Below are 25,499 nucleotides of genomic sequence, written 5' to 3'. Positions count from 1 at the left end.
ACTATTTTTAATTGTATTTAACTGCCTTAATGTTGCTGGACCCCAGGAAGAGCATCTGGCAGCAGCTAATGGGGATCATTAATCCTTAATAAATACAATTACAAATAGCACTTGATGCAGACCTGGGCCTATCCCCAGAAACACGCTTTCCTTGTTCCCAAAGCATCCTGCTCCTTCTCTATTTATCATCAGGGGCTCAGCACCTTTTCACCAATGTAATTAATAGACTCAGGGGGGCATGACATTTATGGACTTGCTTTTCTCTTGGTAATCTTGTTTCTTGCTCCTCATTCTGCTTCATGTTTGTCTGTCTTTCGGTTACTGGCTGTACTTATTGTGCCAATAGAAGAGTATGCTGTCTGTCTATGTCCTTGTGGTCATGATCAATGACACACGTTTTCAACTCTCCAGTACCAACGGCTGATTCGGCTGAGATTCTGAAACATAAGTCGCAGATCGTTCCGACGCCCTGTAGTCTGTTGCCTTTTTTACCACTCACACTCTGTTGTTAGACTGGATAGAGTAACATGCAGTCGCAGTGTAATTGACTGCGGAGATATAGTTTCAGATGTATTTGTCCCAGCAGCCACAGAATTTAGCTTCCCACCAGGCTTGTTGACTGACCCATGAAGGTCAGGTGGGAATCATTGATTATTGTCAGCCCCATCTTCATAGTAATAGAATGCTTTATATTAGTCCTTTGGCACACATGTCTAGTGGTTTAATATTATACAGCAGATATTGATATTCATCTGTCTGTGTTCTTCCAGCAGCCTGTCCATCACCTCGCCTGTTCCAATCCTCATCCACTTTTCAACTATTATCAACTTTGATTAGACTATTTATTTATTTATTTACTAAGTATTTCTGCCCCCTGTCACACTTGCTTGAGCTGTAGGTGCACACTAATGTCTGCAATCTGAGTGTAATGAATGGGTTATATGTGTGTGTGTTTTTGAGTGTGTGCAAGTAATGTCTGTGTCAGTGGTGGTACACTACATTACCAAATTAAATGGACACCTGCTCGTCTCATTCTAAAATCATGGGCATTTCAATGGAGTTGGTCCCCCCTTTGCTGCTATAACAGCCTTATGGGAAGGCTTTCCACTAGATGTTGTAACATTGCTGCAGGGACTTGCTTCTCAGCCCCAAGGGCATTAGTGAGATCGGGCACTGATGTTGGACGATTAGGCCTGGCTCGCAGTCGGCGTTCCAATTTATCCCAAAGGTGTTCGATGGGGTTGAGGTCAGGGCTCTGTGCAGGCCAGTCAAGTTCTTCCACACCGATCTCAACAAACCATTTCTGCATGGACTTTGCTTTGTGCTTGGGGGCATTGTCATACTGAAACAGGAAAGGGGCTTCCCAAAACTTTTGCCACAAAGTTGGAGGCACAGAATTGTCTAGAATGTCATTGTATTCTGTAGAGTTAAGATTTCCCTTCACTGGATCTAAGGGGCCTAGCCCGAACCATGAAAAACAGCTCCAGACCATTGTTCCTCCTCCACCAAACTTAACAGTTGGCACTATACATTTGAGAAGGTAGCGCTCTCCTGGCATCCGCCAAACACAGATTTGTCCGTCGGACTGCCAAATGGTGAAGCGTGATTCATCACTGCTGAGAACACAATTCCACTACTTCAGAATCCAATGGCTGCGAGCTTTACACCACTCCTGCCGACGCTTGGCATTGCGCATGGTAATCTTACTCTTGTGTGGCTGCTCGGCCATGGAATGCCGCTTTTGCTCTAGATGTTTCCTCTTCACAGTAACAGCACTTACAATTTACCGGGGCAGCTTTAGTATGGCAGAAATTTGATTAACTGACTTGTTGGAAAGGTGGCATCCTATGACGGTGCCACGTTGAAATTCACTGAGCTCTTCAGTAAGGCCATTCTACTGACAATGTTTGTCTATGGAGATTGCATGGCTGTGTGCTCGGTTATATACACACTGAAATGGCCAAATCCACTAATTTGAAGGGGTGTCCACATACTTTTGTATATACAGAGCATTTGGAAAGTATTCAGACATTTTCCACATGTTATGTTACAGCCTTATTCTAAAATGGATTAAATAAAACATTTTTCTCATCAATATACACACAATACCCCATAATGACAAAGCAAAATAAATAAATAACAGAAATACCTTATTTACTTAAGTATTCAGACCATTTGCTATGGGACTCGAAATTGAGCTCAGGTGCATCCTGTTTCCATTAATCATCCTTGAGATGTTTCTACAACTTGATTGGAGTCCACCTATGGTAAATTCAATTGATTGAACATGATTTGGAAAGGCACACACCTGTCTATATAAGGTCCCACAGTTGTCAGTGCATGTCAGAGCAAAAACCAAGCCATGAGGTCGAAGAAATTGTCCGTAGAGCTTTGAGACAGGGTTGTGTCAAGGCACAGAATTGGGGAAGGGTACCAAAAAATTTCTGCAGCATTGAAGGTCTACAAGAACACAGAGCTGGCTGCCTGACCAAACTGAGCAATCGGGGGGGGGGCCTTGGTCAGGGAGGTGACCAAGAACCCGATGATCACTCTGATAGAGCTCTAGAGTTCTTCTGTGGAGATAGGAGAATCTTCCAGAAGAACAACCAGCTCTGTTGACTTTTATGGTAGATTGGCCAGACGGAACCATTCCTCAGTAAAAGGCAGATGACAGCCCACTTGGAGTTTGCTAAAAGGCTCCTAAAAGATTCTCTGGTCTGATGAAACCAAGGTTGAATTCTGTAGCCTGAATGCCAAGTGTCACGTCTGGAGGAAACCTGGCACCATTCATACGGTGAAGCATGGTAGGGGCAGCATCATGCTGTGGGGATGTTTTTCAGCAGCAGGGACTGGGAGAGGAGTCAGGATCGAGGGAAAGATGAACGTAGCAAAGTACAGAGAAATGCTTGATGAAAACCTGCTCAGGACCTCAGACTTGGGCGAAGGTTCACCTTCCAACAGCACAATGACCCTAAGCACACAGTCAAGACAACACAGGAGTGGCTTAGGAGTCTCTGCATGTTCTTGAGTGGCCCGGCCAGAGCCCACTTGAACCCGATCGAACATCTCTGGAGAGACCTGAAAATAGCTGTGTAGCGACACTCCCAATCCAACCTGACAGCTTGAGAGGATCTGCGGAGAAGAATTTACTTATGTAAATGTGATATTACAGTAAAAAAAAAGATATACATACATTTGCTAAAATTAATTTTAAAAAACAGTTTTGGCTTTGTCATTATGAGGAATTGTGTGTAGATTGATGAGGGGGAAAAAACATTTTACATTTTAGAATAAGGCTGTAATGTAATACAATTTTGAAAAAGTCAAGGGGTGTGAATACTTTCCGAATGCACTGTATAGTGTATATTCCTATCTTCACGGTTGCTTTTTCCTGCAATCAATACGGAGGATTGTCGTCTGCACCTTGTTAATCCTTCCAGTGTGTGTGTGTGTGTGTGTGTGTGTGTGTGGATTCGCATTGTGCCTCAGCCAACAAACGCCACACACTTATCAATATCATCACCTCTGTTCTGAAATGATACACTCTTCCTGCTGCTCCCCCAACTTCTTCATTGATTTCTAAGAAAAATTGTATTGAAAGACATTTGGACATACTAGGACATTCATAACATCCATCTAGATCAGGCCTGGGCAAAGGCCGGGCCCGCCCGCGACCTGATTCAATATGGCCCGCGGAATCATGCTCAGATCACTTAAAGAATTTGCGATCGTAAAGTTTTGAATACTCACCTTTTATGTAATGATTGAACTCCCACCGCTTGTGGGACATTCATTTTGAATTCACGTACAAATAACAACTGCACGAGGACAGACAGTGACTGACAGGCTGACACACACGTCACAGTTACAAATAGTAGCTAGCTAGAAATTGCGCAAAAAATAGTTTTTCAAAGAAAAGGAACGTAGACAATGAATGTAGAGTGTTCCAGCAAGAGTTGACATCCAAATGTTTCTTTATTGAGGTATCAGGGAAAGCTGTGTGCTTAGTGTGCAAAGAGAGCATCGCTGTCTTGAAAGACCACAGCTTGTCCCGACTCTTCCAGGCGAAGCATTCAGAGAAATATAGGAATATGTCTTCTGAGCCGAGGGCAAGTGCATCGCAAGAGTTGCTTTCTCAGTTGCAAAAGCAGCAAGGACTTTTAACAAAACTGCATTCAGCAAACAACAGAATTGCGAGAGCTAGCTCTGTATTGCCCCATAAAATTGCTAAACATAGTAAGCCATTCGCTGAGGGCGAATTCATTAAAGAATGTTTCATTGACTCTGCAGCAATACTTTGACCCGACAAGAAAGAGCTGTTTGAAGTTTTTTCCCCTGTCAAGACGAACAGTGACACGTCGTGTTGAGGACATCGCAGAGAATATGGGACAACAGTTGAAAGACAAGAAAGGATTTCACCTATTTCTCCTTGGCCCTGGATGAGAGCAGTGATGCATGTGACACGGCACAGTTGTTGATATTCTTCCTAGGCGTAACCCCAGGCTTTGAAATTAGAGGAACTTGCTTCAGTGCAGTCAATGAAGAGCACAACCACAGGGACATATTTATTGGAGGTTAATAAATGTGTGGCAAAGCTGGGACTGAGTTTTGAAAAGTTATCCAGTGTGACCACTGATGGGTGCCCAAACTTGACAGGAAACAACATTGGCCTTTTGAAAATGATACAAGATCAAGTAGCTGAGCTGAACGCAGATCAGAACATTCATTTCCTGCATTGCATTATTCATCAGGAGGTGCTCTGTAAATGTGTTCTGAAAATGAGCCATGTGGATACAGTCACTAAAGTGGTAAACTTAATAAGAGCAAAATCTTTAAACCACAGGCAGTTTGTCTCACTGTTGGAAGAGACAGCGTCGGGTCACGCAGATCTCCCCTACCACACAAACATGAGATGACTGAGTTTGGGGAAGGTGCTTAAAAGGGTGTGAGACCTGAAGTCGGAGATTGCTGAGTTTTTGCAAATGAAAGGAAAATATGTGGATTTCCCTTAACTGCAAGATAAAGAATGGTTGGCTGATTCTTCGTGGACATTATGGCCCTTATGAATTAACTGAATTCCGAACTACAAGGGAAGGGCGTTTTTGCACATCACATGTATACAGCCTTGTCAATGCCTTCAACTAAAAATTACTCCTCCTGACCCGCCAAGTAGAAGCCAACAATCTCACCCACCTTTCGACACTACTAGTCTGTTCCCTACTCTCCCACTGACCTACAACTTAAGCTTATCGATCTTCAATCTGATGCAGTGATTGCAGAACTATTCAAAACAATGTCACTGATGAGGTTCTATGCATCTCTCGATTCACAAAACTTTCCAAAGATTAGGAGTCATGCTCAGAAGATGTTTGTACTGTTTGGGTCAACTTATGTATGTGAACAGACATTTTCAGTGATGAAATATAACAAGTCAAGGCACAGATCATCTTTTACTGACTCTCACCTCTCAGCAATCCTGCGCATAGCGACATCAGAAACTGTATCTGACTTCACTGCTCTAGTCAATGCCCATCAGAGACTTCACTCCTCACACTGATTGAGTAGTTTAAATGTAATGTTGAGCTCTCTCTCTTTCTTGTGTTTTTGGGCATACCCGTTAACAAGAGTTCTGTCCATGGTGCTGAATGCACAGTGTACTTTTCCCTCTGTGTAGTTCATTGCATGTTTAATAATCAAAGTACCTACTAAAAGGAAAACACAAGTGTGGTTTATTTCTGTGCATGTTAAAAAAGTAAATTATGTAGCATATCTGGATGTGATTTACAGTGTATGTATATATATATATATATCTGCCAATACAGTCATACACATGATGTGTAATCCTGTAATATGATTCTGGCCTGCGATGGCAAAAATATATTCTCATGTGGCCCTCCATGGAAAATAATTGCCCAGGCCTGGTCTAGATCCACCTAGATACTACCTTGCCTAACACCTGTCATTATCTCGTCAAGTTTGAGATAATATTGTCTATTTTGGAACTTCTATTGCATTTATGGCTGTTGACATCAATAGGTTGCTCCATGTTCATTAGGAGAGATTAAAAAGAAAACGCCACAATTGGCACGGAAGGCTGTAAATGTCTTATTCAGTCTTACCACATGCCCCTGGCCTCTCTTATTTGCTTATGCCTGCATTTACTGTAAAAGGAAATAAAATCATGTCAATTGGTTAAACTGGGATTAATTCTACTGAACATGTTTGAATTGACTAGTCTGGATCCTCCTTGTATTTTAGCCTTCATCTTTAGCAGTCGTACAGTGCTTAATTTCTCTCCTCTTCAAATTTCTCAGAACCAGAATTGTTCAGAATCATTTTAATTTCCAAGCCTAATGTTCCTGATCAGTTTCCATGGCAGCCAATAAACATGCTGTCCCTTCCTCCCTATTTATAGAGGAGAGAATGCAGTGCTGCTGCTGCTGAAATACCAGCATCCATGTGAATGGAGGAGAATCAGTGAGGAGGGAGAAATTATGGAGGAGGGGAGGGGGCAGGTGGAAGAACGCCGATTTCGTCTTACACTGGAGGGTCTGTTGTTCGCCCGCCCGCCTGCTGAACACTTTAAAGCGAAGAGAACAATTGGCAGAGTCTAGAAAGCTGCCTGGATATGAGCGCAGAGCTGAGCAGTGCAGAGCTGAGCAGAGAGGAAAGGTCCGGTTGCTAACTGCATTAGCTTGAAATGTACTTTCTCAGTTCCGGCCTCTGTGGAAAAAGCACTTCAGATGGCACAAGGGGTCATTTTGTGTCCTCTGTTTTTTTTGTTTTTACATTGGAGTGTGTTGGCTAAGCCTAATTGTCTTGGTGAATAAATACTGGGGTGTTTAAGGAGATACATGGGGAAAATGGGACTGAATTTAAAACCATGAACAAGACTGTGCCTCAGAATATGTTTTTATGTATGATTGACTCTTTTGAAGGCACGTCAATCATTGGAATTATTGCATTTATGGTCCCAATCGAAAATATTTAATGATTAGCTTATCAAGATGCCATATCAAAGCACTGTTGTCCTAGAGCTGGGCCTCCTCCTCATCCATTCTGCTGTGCTTGACAAAACTTTAGCTTCACAGTCCACTTGAGTATTTGTGATATGGAAGAATGATCATGGAAGCATTTTACTCTTCCACCTTGTTGAAAATATAAGCTTTTTACTCTTCTTCTACCGTGTTGAAAATATAAGCTTTTTACTCTTCTTCCACCGTGTTGAAAATATAAGCTTTTTACTCTTCCACCGTGTTGAAAATATAAGCTTTTTACTCTTCCACCGTGTTGAAAATATAAGCTTTTTACTCTTCCACCGTGTTGAAAATATAAGCTTTTTACTCTTCCACCGTGTTGAAAATATAAGCTTTTTACTCTTCTTCCACCGTGTTGAAAATATAAGCTTTTTACTCTTCTTCCACCGTGTTGAAAATATAAGCTTTTTACTCTTCCACCGTGTTGAAAATATAAGCTTTTTACTCTTCTTCCACCGTGTTGAAAATATAAGCTTTTTACTCTTCTTCCACCGTGTTGAAAATATAAGCTTTTTACTCTTCTTCCACCGTGTTGAAAATATACGCTTTTTACTCTTCTTCCACCGTGTTGAAAATATAAGCTTTTTACTCTTCTTCCACCGTGTTGAAAATATAAGCTTTTTACTCTTCTTCCACCGTGTTAAAAATATAAGCTTTTTACTCTTCTTCCACCGTGTTGAAAATATAAGCTTTTTACTCTTCTTCCACCGTGTTAAAAATATAAGCTTTTTACTCTTCTTCCACCGTGTTGAAAATATAAGCTTTTTACTCTTCTTCCACCGTGTTGAAAATATACGCTTTTTACTCTTCTTCCACCGTGTTGAAAATATAAGCTTTTTACTCTTCTTCCACCGTGTTGAAAATATAAGCTTTTTACTCTTCTTCCACCGTGTTAAAAATATAAGCTTTTTACTCTTCTTCCACCGTGTTGAAAATATAAGCTTTTTACTCTTCTTCCACCGTGTTGAAAATATACGCTTTTTACTCTTCTTCCACCGTGTTGAAAATATAAGCTTTTTACTCTTCTTCCACCGTGTTGAAAATATAAGCTTTTTACTCTTCTTCCACCGTGTTAAAAATATAAGCTTTTTACTCTTCTTCCACCGTGTTGAAAATATAAGCTTTTTACTCTTCTTCCACCGTGTTGAAAATATAAGTGCTGCCAGTTAATTATTTTTTCCTCGCATCCTCAATTTGAGGAGAATGGCTCCTGCGCTGGAGTGCTGTCCTTATAAACAGACTCAGGTCCTTGGTTGGATGCAGTGGCAAATATACTGGAAGATATTTGAAGAAATGGAATTGCAAAGAACACCTCGGCTATGTCCCCAATGGTAGCTTCCATGGTTTTGTGGTTCCATACAGCTTTGTGACAACTGCTGATGTAAAAAGGGCTTTATGTAATACATCTGATTGATTGATACAGAATAGAGACAAGTAGGATGGGATCTCCACTTCCCAGTTGTTTATCAAACTGATAAACCGAGTCACATATTCACACAAAGTAAAGTATTAGCTTGGATCTTAATTAGCCTGGGCTTAGATCTTTGAACACAGGCTATTTGATGTTGCCTAAGAAAGGGAGTGGTGCTGCTTTATTTCATTAAAGCCCAAAGAGATGTAATTTGGTTGGTTCTGCTTTCTCCTTCCACCCAGGCTGTGATTCATCTGCATTTAGATGAGCTGAAAACATTAGACTGGGATCATTAATAAACAATAAAAACGAGTAAAAGGAAGGGCAGCATCTAGGATTGAGCCGTGGGGGTGAAATGGATGCAGACAGACGGGGGGAGGGATACTGTAGGTAGGCAGACAATAAACCCTTGTCTGCATTGTTCCAAATTGGATTCTCTCCCTAACCGACACATAACAACATAACCAGTTAATGTGGGTTTATATGATTGTAATTGAAAAGGAGTTAAACGTCAGATTAAATGAAGGGCCTTTTAGATCACTCACTTTAAGTTGATTCATGTGCTAACGATATAGGCCAGTGTGTTATAGATATGAATTTCTTTCGTCATAGATTTCTAGTACGGACATAGGCCTGTACTGACTGACAACCAGTTCATCTACAAAGAAGACAAGCCTAACTTTATGTCCTTGTCAGGCATCAGTGTATTCACTCAGGATGTCAGGATTGTTAAGTGTGTGTAAACCCAACTCATTGTTGTAACTGTGGCAGAAGAAGACATACATATAGGCCTATAGTGAGACAGTGATGTCAGCTATCAGATACTTGCATCCTCCAGTGTGATTGAGTGCCATAGGTACAGTAGCTGAGAATCTGTTGACATTCACCTAGCAGCATCTTGTCAGAATGCTGATTACACACTCTGCTCCGCTTGACCTCGATAGGACATGCTGCCATGACCCCTCCCACTCCCCATGACTGATGACTCAGTGACCCCTCCAGCCCCTCTCCATTTCCTCTCCACTGCCCAAGGACATTTGTTATCTTTAGGTCCAGTGTGACAGCAGTCACAATTTAATGACAATCTGCTACAATTTCTACATATGGCCACCGGTGCTGTACTTCGATCCTGTCCTTGTCTTGATGCCTTCCACTGTGCCATGCTGTAGGGTAGGGCTGCACCTGGGTCAAATCAACAGCGGACCCGTTAGTTAGGGAGTGCCTATATCTCTCCATCCACATAAACTCATCAATAATGCACAGGTCAATTTGCAAGTGAAAGAAGATAACCAATTGGAGTGCGTGCTGGGCAGCCAGCATGTGGGCAGAAGGTGACTGACAGTTCCTGTTGGGTAGGCATGTGGGGGGGTTTGGCTGATGTCTGTTGTTCCTTGTGGAAAGATGGAGGAGCAGCCAGGTTCTTTGTGATGTCTGCACTACAGTATGACTATGACTATCCCTTTTTGCTGATAATGACTGCAGAAGTGTACACAAAGTATGCACACCCAACTGCCTATGGCATTTTGTTTAATTTGGTCCTCTCTGAAGAGGCCGTGCATATACTCTGTGTACAAAACATTATCAACACTGTTCTTTCCATGACAGACTGACCAGGTGAATCCAGGTAAAAGCTATGATCCCTTATTGATGTCACCTGTTAAATCCATTTCAGTCAGATGAAGGGGAGGAGACTGGTTAAAGAATGATTTTTAAGCCTTGAGACAATTGAGACATGGATTGTGTATATGTGCCATTCAGAAGGTGAATGGACAAGACAAAAGATTGAAGTGCCTTTGATCAGGATATGGTAGTAGGTACCAGGCGCACCAGTTTGAGTGTGCGAAGAACTGCAATGCTGCTGGGTTTTTCACTCAACAGTTTCCCGTGTGTATCAAGAATGGTCCACCACCCAAAGGACATTGAGTCATCTTGACACAACTATGGGAAGCATTGGAGTCAACATGGGCCAGCCTCCCTGTGGAACCTTTCGACACCTTTGAGAGTCCATGCCCCAACGAATTGAGGCTGTTCTGAGGACAAAGGGGGGTGGGGGGGTGCAACTCCAATATTAATGTTTTATACACTCAGTGTAGGTTTCATCATTATTGATCGTGACATCTAGGTTTCATCATTATTGATCGTGACTATGCGCTGTCCACATATCATGCAAAATTTAAGGGGGCATCACCTGAAAAACCAACTTACAGTTAGTCCTCTCCAGACTGTTTCATCACTGCCCTTGTTAGTGAATCAGTGTAGTTTGAGTCTGTTTTTGTGTGTATTCCCTTCATGTTTCTCAATCAGAAAAAGACTGATACAGGTAGTAGTGATACCAGGCTATATGATGCATGTGTATGGTTGTGTGTGCATGATATATGACGCATGTGTACTGTTGTGTGTGCAGGCGTTTGCTACTTTGGTCCCAGCTCTCTGCAGGTCATTCACTAGGTCCCCCCGTGTGGTTCTGGGATTTTTGCTCACCGTTCTTGTGATCATTTTGACCCCACGGGGTGAGATCTTGCGTGGAGCCCCAGATCGAGGGAGATTATCAGTGGTCTTGTATGTCTTCCATTTCCTAATAATTGCTCCCACAGTTGATTTCTTCATACCAAGCTGCTTACCTATTGCAGATTCAGTCTTCCCAGCCTGGTGCAGGTCTACAATTTTGTTTCTGGTGTCCTTTGACAGCTCTCTGGACTTGGCCAGTGACTGTTTGAGGTTGTGGACAGGTGTCTTTTATACTGATAACAAGTTCAAACAGGTGCCATTAATACAGGTAACGAGTGGAGGACAGAGAAGCCTCTTAAAGAAGAAGTTACAGGTCTGTGAGAGCCAGAAATCTTGCTTGTTTGTAGGTGACCAAATACTTATTTTCCACCATAATTTGCAAATAAATTCATAAAAAATCCTACAATGTAATTTTCTGGATTTTTTTTTCTCATTTTGTCTGTCATAGTTGTAGTGTACCTACGATGAAAATTAGAGGTCTCTCTCATCTTTTTAAGTGGGAGATAAATTTGCAAATAAATTCATTAAAAATCCTACAATGTGATTTTCTGGATTTTTTTCCCCTCATTTTGTTTTGTCATAGTTGAAGTGTACCTATGATGAAAATTACAGGCCTCTCTCATCTTTTTAAGTGGGAGAACTTGCACAATTGGTGGCTGACTAAATACTTTTTTGCCCCACTGTGTATGATGTGTGCACATGTGTGTTGCGGATGTGTGAGACTATAAGTGCTTGGTCACGCTCATACTGCAAGTGTATGGAAAGACTTAATAACAAGTTCTAAAGTGCAGTGGATGGGTCTGTTGGAGGGAAAGGCTGTATCTTGACTGTCTGTCTATTGTATTCCCTGAAAGGCAGCTATCTGCAGCACTCTGGACCTCATTAGTGGGAGTGCCGGGCTCTCAGATCCTCTTTGCTCTGTGCTGCAACCAGAGGAGCCTCACTGACACAAGTCAAACTAACAGGATTGGAATGAATGTAGAATCATCTCTGATATGGAAATGAAGATAGGGGCCTTAACCCTTATGGTGTTATTAGTTGATTTTTGGCCAGGGTTTGGCTCCGGTCATGGAGCCTCAGCTGGACTTCTAATGCTTAATTCATCTTTCTTAATGCTCTGTATGCATGGTGTATAGGCCCGCTTCTGGAGCTGGTAGATGGAGTTGTTGTTGTATTTTGTCTGTAGTCCTCTGTCTGCTGTGCTCTTTGCCTTAATGCAGTGACTAAAAAGGGAGAGCTACTGTAATGACAGATGTGTATCACTTTGCTGTATTGCGAATGTGCAACGACAAGCTGCCTTTGAATTTTGTCCATAGTCTCATACTCATATAATAATAAATTGTTGGCGGTTATGTTGTTTGATTTATTTACAACATAACGCTCAGCAGTCCAGACATGCATTCATTTTCTTACTGCAAGGTGTCATCCACTCCGTCAGTAGCCCATTTAGGTTGTCTCCTGACACAGACAGGGAGCCTCAGTCCACCTCTTTTGGCAACCTCTCTGATGTCTGAAGTCCGATCCGTCACATGTAACGTCTGATATCTCTTTATTTTCTCCCTCTTTCACCTGTCTTAACTGTCCATGGAATGACATGACAATCTCCCCCCCCCCCCCCTCTTTCTCTGTTTCTTCTTCTCCCTGTCTTTTTCTGTCAGGATGAGACTTCAGTGAGCAGTGAGGACTTTGATATGAACGACCCCACATGGATATCAGCTGATCACGGCCCTGCTTCCAACCTGAGTCCCCCGAACCGCAGAGAGAGAATGCACAGCCCACAGAACGCACACATTAAGGAGGAGGACGGTAAGAAAGAGCTACTATTGCTGTTTTCTCGCTCCTCTCTCTCTCTCTGTCTCTCTCTCTCTCTCGCTCCTCTCTCTCGCTCCTCTCTCTGTCTCTCTCTCTCTCTGTGTGAGCACAACACACTCATCCGTATCCCCTTTCTTCAGACTTACCCATCTCTCTCTCTCTCTCTCTCTCTCTCTCTGTCTGTCTTTGTCTCTCTCTCTGTCTCTCTCTGTCTCTCTCTCTCTCTCTCTCTCTCTCTCCTCTGATCTCCCCTCTCTCAGCTCTCTCTCTCTCTCTCTCTCTCTCTCTCTCTCCTCTGATCTCTCCTCTCTCAGCTCTCTCTCTTTTATTGAAATGAAATCCCTCATAGGTATGGTTGGTGGGGAAAACTGAGAACTTTGAAGAAAGGGATTTGTGTACAGCTGCTATAAAGAGACAGTACAATTAGCTGTTCAACACTGTACCCACAACAACATTCACTCCTCACACTAAGTCAGTCAGTGTGTTAGTTAGGCTGGTAGAGATAAAGCTCTTTGGATTTTGATGAGAGTGGAGTGGAAAGGCCAGGGTGAAGCGAGAGAAGATGTTGGAATCAATTTCGATCACCATTCTGCTCTCTCCCTGCTTCCGGTGTGGGGGAAGGGCTACTGTTCCCATACCAGTGAGGAAGGGGGTGAACGGAGGGGGTTGGATAGAGATATGGCTAGAGCTGGGAAAAGATGGGCAGGGAGCCTTGTAAGGTCCTCTAGACCAGCTAGAGAAGGCCTCCTGGGACAGGTTAAGCCACCACCACCACCACCTAAATGGTGCTCACCTTGAACTCTGTGTGGAGACATGACAAAAGGTTAATGTATTCTAATCCACACTCTGTAACAGCCAGTGTGAGTGGTACTGAGCAGGGAAACATTTGCCCCTTAATAGAAGTACCAGCGTGTTTTACTGAGCACCGTGATGTTTTTCCCTGACCCAATCTTTCAGCGGGCTGAGGAGAAACAGCTTGGCTGTGGTGATTGACATGGCTTTGCCTGCTGCTGCTGTCAGGTAAATGTGCAGAGGTAATGTTCCCAGAGAGAGCCATCATTACATGTCCGCTCGCTGCCTCTTTAGCCCGGCAGCAGCAAGCAGTAGCAGATGGGACCTGGGAGCAGCATTGCACATGGCGGATGGACGCACCGCCGAAAATAAGCTAATAAATCAAATAGCTAACAGCGGAGAACACCGCCAGCCGTGCTATCTCCTTCTCTAACTTAAGGAGACAATAATCTGCTATTCTTCAATAAGTTAAAAGTCGAGTTGTTGTTAGCTAGCCATTTGTGTTGTAGCTTATAGCCTAACGTTTCCTGTCTGAGAAAATTAGATGTTTATGGGAACCTCTAATATGGCCCTCCAATAGAGAACTTTGATAGGCAACCTTGACTTGTCACTGGGAATGATTTGCCAGAGGGAGTAAACCTTCCTCCTCGCTGTCTATTTTGAACAGACTGGCTCCTCTCCCATCCATCCCATTTATCTGTTCTCTGAGGTGGGGGGGGTCACACTTTGACTCAGGGTTGTGACATATCCCAGGAGCGCCCCACAAGAGATTCTCAGGCCCAGGGCTTAAGAGTGGCTATGATTGCACTGGGGCTCCAGAGGGAACCACGAGGGGCTCCTGATGCACTGACCTCCCCAGCCTGAGAGGCTCCTCAGGTAGCTGGCTGAGCTGTGGAGTGGCCCCTCGAGGAGCTCTCACTGGAGCTGTGACTGGAATGGTCATTGGGCAAGTGTCTGTGACAACAAGATGTACGACTCTGTAGTAGGCGCTAGGCACTTCCCCCTCACCAGAGAGAAAGGGCCCACAAGACTGAGCCAATCAGACATGTCATCCAGGCGGATTACTCTGTACTTGGGTTGACATTCTTAGTAACGAAGTACACCCATTACAAGTGATTTAGGAAGTTGTCGGTTTGTTTCTGTGTGTGTTTCCTGCTTTGGATTCTTACATGAATGATGGAGCACTGCTCTACTCGTTCAGCTAACTACTGTGATTTCCCACAGTAAAGTGGAGGACTGTACCATATAGGGAAGGTGGTGGGAAACACTATGCTATATGATGACTGGGGACTCGGACCACATGGTCCATGCGTGTAGAACTATGACTAGCTTTGAACACACACACACACACACACACACACACACACACACACACACACACACACACACACACACACACACACACACACACACAGCAAGGGAAAACTGTCTGTAGGATTTAGAAACCATCTGACAGGCTGAGTAATTTCCCTACATTTCCCTAAACAGTGTACACGTCCTGCTAGTGCACGTTCAGTGCATGTGACGCGCACTGTTATGTTATTTATAAAAACTCATCCTCCATTTTTTATAAAAACCCTCATGGTCAGAGCTCACAGTGCAGCCAGAAATGTGTAGAGATGACCGCACAGTGTCTAGGTCCCTGCTTCCCTCCCTGGAGGCAGAGAGAGCAGACCAGAATACAACCACCTCACTGCTGCAGCCTCTAGCCCAGTGGCACACATGGCCTAAGGTGTTTGAAGTCACTGAAAGTAGGCCAGTTGAAAATGACAGGATGACTTTGACCTGCCTCACCTCGAGCTACACGATCCAGGTCAACTGTTAAAGAAAATAAATAGATGACAATGACAATGCTGCATTATCTAATAGTCAGCGTAATGAGCTGGGAAGGAACGTGGCAAAATATTGTATGGACGGCTGGAATATACTGTTTTTAAACAGTTTAGGTAGTGGTACCACTGCTGCTTCAAAACACTCTAATGGGACCAGACCTAATCAGACCTAGCTAATACTTGTTATAAGCCCCACAGACTTCTTCACATCAGTATTGAAAGAAGCTAACAGAAGAACACTGTATGTATTATTGGGGAAAATAGATGATACTTCAATAACTGTCTGTCCCTGACCGTAGTACTGGGCTAAAGACAGACGCAGGCTAGGAGGCCTTCAGAATAAACCTGCCTCTATTAGGTTGAGAAGAACAGTGGATACATCCCAAATGGCCCCATATTCCCTATATAGTGCACTACCTTGGACAAGAGTCCAGGGAGTAGGGTGCCAAATGGGATGAAACCGGTATTTCTACTGCTGCAAGTAAGGGGAGGGGCTAAAAATGGTGCCGGTAATAATGTGATAACCTAAAGGAAATACTATTAAATATTCAGCGTCATTAACATATGACATTTCCCAGTGTGTTCTATTTGATTGTGTGTGTGTGTTTGCCAAGTTCATCTCGTGGATTTGTGGCTCGGATTCCACGCAGCCACGAGAGGGAGGCTGCAGAGAGAAGATAAAAAATCCTCTTCAGATGAATTATAGGAGATGACCAGGATAGGAGGAGTATGCTGTTATTTTGTCCAGTTTGATTACACCTCCACCTTCCCCCAAATTCACAGGCTCCTGAGAGATGCCAACAACCATAAATGTGTGTGATCATGCGAGTGTTGTGGGAGCATGACTACCACTAGTTGTGTTTGTGCAGAGGAAGAAGGCTTTCTGCTGAGCTAGGGCCACCCCCCCCCCTCCCAACACACACACACAAAAGTAATAAGGCAAGTAAATTAATTATTACAAGCTAAAGCTCACTCGCAGGGAGAGAGACAGGTAACAATTTGTTTTGTTTATAGGAATGAATACCAGCTGTGATTGAGAGCCTGCCTGTTGGCATATTTATAATCAGTGTTTTTCTCTGGGAAACTGCAATTAGGTAGCTGACTTTAAGCAGGACCAGCGTCTCAACCTGGTCTTAATGAGGTAGTAGTGACTAGCTGAACGCTGCCTCAGAATGTTGTGACTCCCTCCGGCTGGCTGCACAGGAGGCCATGGGGATAGAGAGGTTGGAGTCCTCCATCTGCTTTCCTCCCCCTGCTTGCTAACTACTAAGCTCTTCCCAGAAAACCAGTCTCATTCCCTGGCTGAGTACAAGGTGTGTGTGCTGCCTGAGAGTGTGTGCGTTTTTTAAGACCTTGGGATCACTCCCCACCCATGTCTCTTATTGTTTTATGGGAGGGTAGAAGGGTGCATTTCAGAGAACTGGCGTAAAGGTTGCCCCATAAATCCCCAAATTCTGAAATCAGATAAGTATGGAGCGACGAAGTGTGTTTGTTTTTCTACAAGGTGGTTCCTCAGCAGCATCCAGTGACCAGAGGTATTGCGACAGCTCCTTCAGCCTCAGCAGGCCAACGTCGGCAACAACAAAAGAAGGGTTCAGAGCAGTTCAGCACCCTTTCATAGCCGTCATTGGGTTTGTGTGAAATAGCTGTCCGTTTCACACAACTAAGCTTGCTATGTGTGACTAGAGTCAAAGATGTCATGGCTAGACGTTAAGCTGCTACCTGCAGTACACACAATACAGTGCAGTGCAGTTGTAAAGAAGTGGCCTATTGTGTAATAACATCTAATTAAATTATAATTATTGAATATTAAATATTATTTACAGTGCACCACCTGTATGTTCTTATTCCGCAAGTAACAATCAGTGCAGTGCTGTACAGTGTAGTACAGTACAGTGTATTACAACAGTATTGTACAATAAAGTGCAGTGAGTGACCGGGTCTACCTACCTGCACTAATGGAGATATTCTATTGTGTTTGTCGGTCTTAACACCAATGATGGTGTACATCCTATCCTTCCACAGTGGGGAATGGGAACGACGGCAGAGTAGATCCAGAGCTGACAAGATGAGACAGATGTTTCCAAGAGAGGGATAAAATGAGATCACTCAGGAACCCAGCTGCCAGGTTAGGCCTACTACACCTCCTATGGACGTGGACAGAAGGGTTAAAACCATCCCACCACCTGCCTCACAGCCCCGGCTTCAGATCATCATCTAGCGTAACACCCTCTCGTACGTACACACAGCTAGGTCAAAGGCTGTGTGCAAGGTGAAGTTGGGAGGAACTCTGGGCCACAACACTGATAAGCCCTCCATAGGCCTGAAGGTTAGCTTGGTCTCGTACATATATTTACACTTTGCATACTGCACTTTCCCTTGATCCCTGAATAATCAAATACATCTCATCAATTCAAATATTAGTGTTAGAAATCCTTTCATCTATGTCATTTCTTTTAGCTTTCCCTGATAACACACAGAGCAGGACAATGCTCTCTGGATGTAGACCCTAGTGCTTTCTCCTCTCTTCCTTTCTCTCTCGCCATGCTTTTCCTGTTTGTCTCCTGTAAAGGAGCTTTAGTCTGCATGTTTCCCTTACCCAACCTTCTGGGACCCCCGCCACCACCCCCTCCCCTGCAGTGCTGCTGCCTGATCCCCTGCCTGCTGCCTTCTCCGTGGGCTTTGGGCTTTTGTTGGAGGGTAATGAGATCAGATAAAGCTCTCTTCAACTCCGGCTCTAGCCCTGGCCCACAGTATCCTACACTCCAGTCACTCACAGCCACAGCCTGATACTGGAGGAGGGGAGGGACTCCGGGAGAGAGAGTTGTGCAGTGTGGCGCAGTGCTGTGCTGAACTCAATGGGCTGGCCATGGAGGGAGGCAAGGAAGACAGGGCTGGGCCTGAGGTGGCACTGGGACTGCCACATGATGACTTAGTCAACATAGTGCTTACTAACCAGGCTAATGTCTTTCGTCATCAGAAATACAGTATCATTAATATCAGGCACAATTATAGGCTGAATAGGTAAAATTTCCAAATCCTTTGGTTTTCCCAAGATACTCCCAACATGGCCACTTCCACTTGGCTATTTGTGCCTAAAATTGATTACTGTCAGAAGAGGGAGTGAAAGTGTTAGCTACCAGCTCCCATTTTGACCAACCCTGAGGTTATAATTTACACTGTACACAGTTTTCTGACCCTGACAGTGATTTATGATTTTATTTTTACATTCATGGGTCAACTCCATTTCCTCATTCTCCTAACCCTCAACCCCACTCTTTTATGTCCTTTCCAGCCTTGAGGATATTGCCTTGCTGTGTTGGGCTGGCTGATGGCGGGAGGATGGAGGGGGAGTCTGTGCTGGGGCTGCATGGGGCTGGGGAGTGTGTGAGCTTTAGTCTGCCTGCTCCAGGGACAGGCACTCCCAGATGATGGATGGATGTGACTCTGTGCACAATGTACTGCGCTAGGCTAACCCGAGACACTGAGGGTGTTTCCCAATACTACCGTTCTCCGAGGACGTTCTCTTGAGTATGTTATTGTGAGGATGAGGTTGTACAGAATGTGTTTGAGAAGCACTACCCCCTCCAGTGCTACTGCATTTCCTTTCACCAATACAGACATCATGAGAACTACATAAAGCAAACACAAGCTTGTAACTTCATAGTTAGCAGCTAGCTACAGTGCCTTGAGAAAGTATTCATACCCCTTGACTTATTCAACATTTTGTTGTGTTACAGCAACTACACACAATATCCTAAAATGACAATGTGTTTAAAATGGAATACAGAAATATTTAATTTACATAAGTCAATACTTTGTAGAACCACTTTTGGCAGCCATTACTGCTTTGAGTATTTCTGTTTACACAAATGGATTGTGTAACATTTGTCCATTATTCTTTTCAAAATTCTTCAAGCTTTGTTCAGTTGGTTGGTAATCATTGCTAGACAACCATTTTCAGGCCTTGCCATAGATTTTCAAGTAGATTTTAAGTCAAAACTGTAACTCGGACACTCACGAACATTCACTGTCTTCTTGGTAAGCAGCTCCAGTGTATATTTGGCCCTATGTTTTAGGTTAATGTCCTGCTGAAACGTGAATTCATCTCCCAGTGTCTGGTGAAAAGCAGAGTGAACCAGGCTGTCCTCTAGGATTTTTGTCTGTGCTTAGTTCCATTTCTTTTTCATCTTGAAAAACTCCTATCCTCAACGATTACAAGTATACCCATAACATGATGCAACCACTACTATGCTTGAAAATATGGAGAGTATTACTCCGTAATGTATTGGATTGGATTTGCCCCAAACATAACACTTTGTATTCAGGACAAAAGTTAATTGCTTTGCCACATGTTTTGCAGTATTACTTTAGTGCCTTGTTGCAAACAGGATGCTTCCTTCTTTTCACTCTGTCATTTGGGTTATTGTGGAGTAACTACAATGTTGTTGATCCATCCTCAGTTTTCTCCTATCACAGCACTTACACTTTAACTGTTTTAAAGTCACCATTGGACTAATGGTGAAATCCCTGAGCGGTTTCCTTCCTCTCCAGCAACTGAGTTAGGAAAGACGTTTGTGTTTTTGTAGTGACTGGGTGTATTGATACAGCATCCAAAGTGTAATTAATAACTTCACCATGCTCAAAGGGATATTTATTAAATGTCTGCTTTTTAAAAATGTATACCCATCTATCAATAGGAACCCTTCTTTGCGAGGCATTGGAAAACCTCCCTGGTTTTCGGTTGAATCTGTGTTTGAAATTCACTGCTCGACTGAGGGACCTTGCAGCTAATTTTATATGTGGGGTAAAGAGATGAGGTCAGTATTTTAAACACTTATTGCACACAGAGTGAGTCCATGCAACTTATTATGTAACTTGTTAAGAACATGTTTACTCCTGAACCTATTTAGGCTTGCCATAACAAAGAGGTTGAATCCATTTTGACTCAAAACATTTCAGCTTTTAATTTTTTATTAATTTGTTGATAAACATGGGCCTCCCGGGTGGCGCAGTGGTCTAGAGCACTGCACTGCAGCGCTAGCTGTGCCACCAGAGACTCTGGGTTCGCACCCAGGCTCTGGTCGCAGCCTGCCGCGACCCGGAGTTCCGTGGGGCGACGCACAATTGGCCTAGCGTCGTCCGGGTTAGGGAGGGTTTGGCCGGTAGGGATATCCTAGGCCTCATCGTGCACCAGCGACACCTGTGGCTGGTGGCCAGGTGCACGGTATTTCCCCCGACACATTGGTGCGGCCAGCTTCCGGGTTGGATGCGCGCTGTGTTAAGAAGCAGTGCGGCTTGGTTGGGTTGTGTTTCGGAGGACGCATGACTTTCGACCTTCGTCTCTCCCGAGCCCGTACGGGAGTTGTAGCGATGAGACAAGATAGTAACTACTAACAATTGGATACCACGAAATTGGGGAGAAAAAAAGGGGGTAAAATGTAAAAAAATATATAATAATGTTGATAAACATAATTCCACTTTGGCATTATGGGGTATTGTGTGTAGGTCAGTAAGTCATACTTTGATTTGGACTCATACTCTGACCGTTTCCTGCTCCAATTTGCGTGCTCAGAGCATAGTAATATGCATATTGAGAAACAACAAACTCAGTCCTTTCCTGATCCTGTCAGACACTCTATAGGCTATGTGTTAATAGTTTTTCTCTTGCTTAGAGCTCAGTCATAGACATAGGTCTAAATAAAGTTAGTGTGCAGTGTAATATCAGTATTATATGTCTGTGATGCTATGTGTTTCCTTATCTATTGTCAATTAAACTACTTAAAGATATCTTGCCCAAGATGATGGCAAACTTAGAGAGCAATGTTTATGGACAATGTGGAGAAATTGCACGGACAGTGGGGCAAAAAAGTATTTAGTCAGCCACCAATTGTGCAAGTTCTCCCACTTAAAAAGATGAGAGAGGCCTGTAATTTTCATCATAGGTACACTTCAACTATGACAGACAAAATGAGAAAAAAAATCCAGAAAATCACATTGTAGGATTTTTAATGAATTTATTTGCAAATTATGGTGGAAAATAAGTATTTGGTCACCTACAAACAAGCAATATTTCTGGCTCTCACAGACCTGTAACTCCTTCTTTAAGAGGCTCATCTGTCCTCCACTCATTACCTGTATTAATGGCACCTGTTTGAACTTGTTATCAGTATAAAAGACACCTGTCCACAACCTCAAACAGTCACACTCCAAACTCCACTATGGCCAAGACCAAAGAGCTGTCAAAGGACACCAGAAACAAAATTGTAGACCTGCACCAGGCTGGGAAGACTGAATCTGCAATAGGTAAGCAGCTTGGTTTGAAGAAATCAACTGTGGGAGCAATTATTAGGAAATGGAAGACATACAAGACCACTGATAATCTCCCTCGATCTGGGGCTCCACGCAAGATCTCACCCCGTGGGGTCAAAATGATCACAAGAACGGTGAGCAAAAATCCCAGAACCAAACGGGGGGACCTAGTGAATGACCTGCAGAGAGCTGGGACCAAAGTAACTAAGCCTACCATCAGCAAGGGCATTGAAGTTGAAACGTGGCTGGGTCTTTCAGCATGACAATGATCCCAAACACACCACCCGGGCAACGAAGTAATGGCTTCGTAAGAAGCATTTCAAGGTCCTGGAATGGCCTAGCCAGTCTCCAGATCTCAACCCCATAGAAAATCTTTGGAGGGAGTTGAAAGTCCGTGTTGCCCAGCAACAGCCCCAAACATCACTGCTATAGAGGAGATCTGCATGGAGGAATGGGCCAAAATACCAGCAACAGTGTGTGAAAACCTTGTGAAGACTTACACAAAACGTTTGACCTCTGTCATTGCCAACAAAGGGTATCTAAAAAAGTATTGAGATAAACTTTTGTTATTGACCAAATACTTATTCTCCACCATAATTTGCAAATAAATTCATAAAAAATCCTACAATGTGATTTTCTGGATTTTTTCTCATTTTGTCTGTCATATGATGAAAATTACAGGCCTCCCTCATATTTTTAAGTGGGAGAACTTGTACAATTGGTGGCTGACTAATTACTTTTTTGCCCCACTGTATACATTGGAAACATGTGAATAATGGTTTTGACTCAATGAGTGTCTGGCTGGCATGACACAAGTACAGGACCAAGTGTTAATCCCTTATGTCTCTGCTTTCAACATCAAGCATTTTGAAGGCCTAATGGTTGTGTATCTATTGTTAGACTGAGTGTCTACAGAGATGCTCCTCTGCTTATTGTTAAACATCTTTTGGAGTAGTATTTGTACTGAAAACAAGCTTCAGAAAAACAAGACAATGCTGGTGGTTGGCCTTGAACTCGACAGTGTAACACAGAGGAGGAGGGTTGGTGGGGGTTTGTGGGGGTAGAGAACAGGTTGGGACTGGGTGGCTGTGGGGGTTTTATGTGTGTGTGTTTTATGAAAAGTCCTTCGCCTGGTGTAAAAGGAAGATAGGAGACGCCAGCAGCATGCTGTAATCTTGGCTGTGTGATTGGGAGGGGGTGAGCACGCAGCCACAGAGTGCCAGCACTTAACTCCCAGAACGAAGCTCAGTGGCTGGTACTGCCTCCATCTTGTACAAGAGAGCATTAAACACAATGAGAACAAAGGTCAGAAGGTCACACACACAGACAGACAGACAGTTCTCCTCTCCTCTGGTGCTGTATGTTCCTATCCCCCCTCATGAAACAACACACACAACCACAAAAACAAGAATGACACAGCCAACTGTTCTTTTAAATTGAGTTTGCTTGCATCTACTTTATTGTTGTGTTGGTCTGTGTAACATTAAAACTTTAGCTGGCTAAAGCACAGACCAGATCTACGTCTTGATTGCGGTCATGCAGTTTTACAGCAGGCCATAAAGTGTTAATAATCTGTAGTTCAGGGAGGAAGGTGCTGGCTGTAAGGCTGTAAAGGTGCTATTCGAGTGGGCTGCTGTTAATGGACCGTTGAGGACCAAAATAATGGGCTCGACACAGCGCCCTGTGGCCACCACTGAATAACATGCTGGCTCACACAGTGAATACTAAACACCTCTTTCAAGGGTGAACCCTCGGACATGGGATAATTACACTCACCGATATGCTTTTACTTAATAGCCTACATCAGTGATTTTAAGGAAGGTAGGAAAGGCTTGGTTGGAACAAAATAGGTTGTTTGTTGTTGTGTTTATATAGGTTTAGACCCAGAGCATAGCCTAATCATACTTTCCTTTGTTTCCAGCAGTGTGTGGCTGTGTTAGTGATACCTACCTCAGTCCCCTTCCTATTGTTATTCATAAGGATAGAAAACCCCCATCGGCTATTAGCCCAGAGAAGCTGAGAAGTGAAGAGTCTTTGTGCAGTGCTTCACTGCCAAATAATGGGCCACCCCTGACTCCTCCTCCTCCTGCGCCAGTATCGATAACCAGCAGCCCCCCCACCCCATCAGCACCACCTCCCCTCCCCCATCCAGTAGCCAGTCAGCCCAGCCACCTACCCTGCCTCTGCCTGCCCCAGCCTCCCAGATTACAAGTGACAAAGCTCAGACACATCCCCATCACAGGCTCAACACAACAGGGGCAGCCTCCCCTCGTTTGTCTCTCTCCATTCCCTTTCAGTCCCCTTTTCTATGAGGCAGGCCTTCAATGGACCAATTGCATGATCTAGTAGGCCTACAGTGAGCTCTATGCGTTGGCTACTGTGTGGATTATAGCCTAGTGCCATTGTCAATATTATTAGTAAGAGAAAAACTCTGAAAAGATGCGGGCGCTTGTATAGTTTTACGGATCCATGAGTGTCGTCTCAGAACATGGCTCCTGTTAACGAGGTGCTGTCTGTAGGAACGCTGTTAACACCAGAGATGTGTTCTCTTCTCTTCTGTGCCTTCCTCTAATGTTAATCACGGGGTTGGGTCTCTCTCTCTCACTCTCTCTTTCTCTCACGTATTTAGTGCTGCATGAGGGCTGCCTGTCATGGTAGCCTCCTCTGCTCACCTCCTCCTCTCATCACCCCCACTATCTATTGCTGGTTGGGTGGACAATAAAGCCTGCTCCTCAGTACCTGCTGGCCTGTCTTACTGTATGAACATGTCATTGGACACCTCATTTTGTGAATGTTTCACTCCTTTACATACAGTACCAGTCAAAAGTTTGGACACACCTACTCAGTTCAGGGTTTTTCTTTATTTTTACTATTTTCTACATTGTAGAGTAATAGTGAAGACTTCAAAACTATGAAATAAAACATATGGAATCATGTAGTAATCAAAAAAGTGTTAAACAAATGTAAATATATTTATATTTGAGATTCTTCAAAGTAGCCACCCTTTGGCTTGGTGACAGCTTTGCTCACTTGGCATTCTCTCAACTAGCTTAACCTGGAATGCTTTTCCAACAGTCTTGAAGGATTTCCCACATATGCTGAGCACTTGTTGGCTGCTTTTCCTTCACTCTGCGTTACAACTCATCCCAAACCATCTCAATTTGGTTGAGGTCAGGTGATCGTGGAGGCCAGGTCATCTGATGCAGCACTCCATCACTCTCCTTCTTGGTCCGATAGCCCTCACACACCCTGGAGGTGTGTTTGGTCATTGTCCTGTTTAAAAACAAATGATAATCCCACAAAATGTAAACTAGATGGGATGGTATATCGTTGTGGTAGCCATGTTTGTTAAATGTGCCTTGAGTTCTAAATAAATCACGACAGTGTCACCAGCAAAGCACCATCACACCTCCTCCTCCATACTTCACAGTGGGAACCACGCATGCGGAGATCATCCGTTCACCTACTCTGCGTCTCACAAAGACAAGGCAGTTGGAACCAAAAATCACAAATTTGGACTCATCAGACCAAAGGACAGATTTCTACCGGTCTAATGTCCATTGCTCATGTTTCTTGGCCCAAGCAAGTCGCTTCTTATTATTGGTGTCCTTTAGTAGTGGTTTCTTGCCGGCATTTCGACCCTGAAGCCCTGATTCACGCAGTCTCCTCTGAACAGGAGGAGATGTTGAGATGTGTTTGTTACTTGAACTCTGAAGCATTTATTTTTTGGGCTGCAATTTCTGAGGCTAGTGATTCTAATTAACTTATCCTCTGCAGCAGAGGTAACTCTGGGTC

The 25,499-nt window shown here is 43.7% G+C and overlaps 1 protein-coding gene across 2 annotated transcripts in view; it reads left to right on the top strand.

Moving 5' to 3' along the window:
- The window catches only part of LOC110491103 (nucleolar protein 4-like), a 142,470-nt gene that overhangs the window by 71,384 nt on the left and 45,587 nt on the right, over positions 1-25,499 (top strand). For both annotated transcript variants that reach the window (XM_036947269.1, XM_036947268.1), the window contains exon 5: positions 12,615-12,762. In XM_036947269.1, the coding sequence (XP_036803164.1) occupies positions 12,615-12,762 (148 nt within the window). The remainder of the gene's footprint in view (positions 1-12,614; positions 12,763-25,499) is intronic.

The sequence above is a fragment of the Oncorhynchus mykiss genome, chromosome 16 (assembly GCF_013265735.2).
Source record: "Oncorhynchus mykiss isolate Arlee chromosome 16, USDA_OmykA_1.1, whole genome shotgun sequence".
Classification (NCBI taxonomy): domain Eukaryota; kingdom Metazoa; phylum Chordata; class Actinopteri; order Salmoniformes; family Salmonidae; genus Oncorhynchus; species Oncorhynchus mykiss.
The sequence above is the reverse complement of the archived record's forward strand: the minus strand, read 5'-3'. Positions and strand labels throughout refer to the sequence as shown.